The 1,808-nt window shown below is 33.2% G+C and overlaps 1 protein-coding gene across 1 annotated transcript; it reads left to right on the top strand.

Annotated features, from left to right (window-relative positions):
• Positions 1 to 286: 286 nt before the first annotated feature.
• LOC143637117 (uncharacterized) lies at positions 287 to 1,412 on the top strand. The gene is made up of 5 exons (XM_077104566.1): positions 287 to 620; positions 717 to 788; positions 959 to 1,026; positions 1,112 to 1,235; positions 1,321 to 1,412. The coding sequence occupies exons 1-5, from the start codon at positions 390 to 392 to the stop codon at positions 1,408 to 1,410; spliced, it is 585 nt and encodes a 194-aa protein (XP_076960681.1). The 5' UTR covers positions 287 to 389; the 3' UTR covers positions 1,411 to 1,412.
• The last annotated feature ends 396 nt before the right edge of the window (positions 1,413 to 1,808 follow it).

Below are 1,808 nucleotides of genomic sequence, written 5' to 3'. Positions count from 1 at the left end.
CTTAAACTTTGTGTTCTACAAACCATGACACGTTTAATGTGACGGAAGGAGTATTTTTTAAGATATATAAATGGGTTATTTTACAATGTTATATACTTTGTGTGTACGCATGCATGATTTAAAAGTAGAGGGCCCACTTGTGTATTGGGTAAACAGAATGAGTGAACGTGGAGTCACGCCTATGATATCATGATGATATATTAACTCATTTGTTTAATTTGTTTAGCTTTAATTATAATCTAATTAACATTTTATATTTTTCAATTGAACCCGGCCACAGATCAGTGGAGATAAAGGAAACTTTGCAGAAAGAGTTTGCTAGGGTTTTACGGTATCGAATTCTGTTTACTTTTTTTCAAAAGAATCTTGTTGTGTAAAACCAAGGTTGAATGGGGGATCATTTTGTGTTGCTGGTTACTGAATCCTCTCACGCGGCTGAAATTGAGAGTAAAAGTATATCGAATTTAGCGAACGAAGAAGTACTGGCTACTGATGTCTGTATTCATAGGATGGATCACGGTTTCAAGTCGTCAAAGAAGTTTGTAGCATGCAGGATCTGCCATGATGAAGATGAGGACTTAAATATGGAGACACCCTGTGCTTGTTGTGGCAGCTTAAAGGTTATGGACTCTAGTTTTTTGATTAATCTTATTTCATGAAATTAATTTCAAAATTTATAATTAACTCTCACTTTGTTTAATTCAATATGTTTTCAGTATGCCCATCGCAAATGTGTTCAAAGATGGTGCAAAGAAAAGAGAAACACCATATGCGAGATTTGCCTTCAGGTTTGTCCTCAACCAGAGATGTATATATACATCAGTAGCACACAAGCAGTTTGACTCGTTTGCACCCTTTTCATCAACAAACAAACATATTAGTTATTAATATTATTAAACCATATATAATGTTATATGATTAGCATTCTCAGTTATTCCTGTTTTTCTTTGAATTTCAGCCATTCAAGCCCGGATATTCATCACCGCCTCCGTTATTCCATTGTGATGGCATTCCAATGAATTTCAGGTGTGTTTTTGAGCTTAACTATCTTTATTTATATATTCATATTTCTTTTCATTATGTAATTTAGGGGTAACTGGGAGATTTCTAGACGGGATCTATACACTTTGCGGTTTTCAGCAATAAATTCTGTTGGTCATGTTGAACCCGACTTTGATGAGTATATCACTCTAAGCACCAAAAGCTTGATTTGTTGCCGTGTAATTGCTATAATTGTATGTCATCTCTATATTAATTTTATCTTCTAAACACTTTCTAAATTGATACTTTTTTATCATTTTATGTATAAATTAATTGCAGTTTATGGCTCTTCTCGTGTTGCGACATACTCTACCAATAATCATCAATGGAACACAAAGATATACTGTTACCATGTTCACGGTAATCTGAAACACGAAACATTGCTTGGGCACTTGTTTTTAAAATTTTATTTATTTTGTTTTAGTATTATTTTTTTGTGCAGTTTGTAATGTTAAGAAGCCTTGGTGTTCTGCTGTCAATATATATCATGGTTGAATCGGTTCAAAGCCGCCAGCAAGTACAACAGGTAGCAATTTAAATGAAATGTGTAGATTTGATTTTTAATTTTGGTTCTTAATTTGATATCTGATTTGGGAGGATCATGATCTTTCAGACGAAGAGAGCAATCTTGCAGAAGAGACTCGTTTACATATTGTTCATGTTCATTGATTTCTTCTTGTTTGAAGGATCATAGGGCATTGTAAAGTTGTTTTACGTTTTTAAATGTTGATTATGAATCATTAATGGTGGTGATTTGATGATATATA

Source organism: Bidens hawaiensis, unplaced genomic scaffold, assembly GCF_021521415.1.
Source record: "Bidens hawaiensis isolate Kalapana, Puna unplaced genomic scaffold, B.hawaiensis_p1.1 tig00008125_1, whole genome shotgun sequence".
Lineage (NCBI taxonomy): Eukaryota > Viridiplantae > Streptophyta > Magnoliopsida > Asterales > Asteraceae > Bidens > Bidens hawaiensis.
The sequence above is the reverse complement of the archived record's forward strand: the minus strand, read 5'-3'. Positions and strand labels throughout refer to the sequence as shown.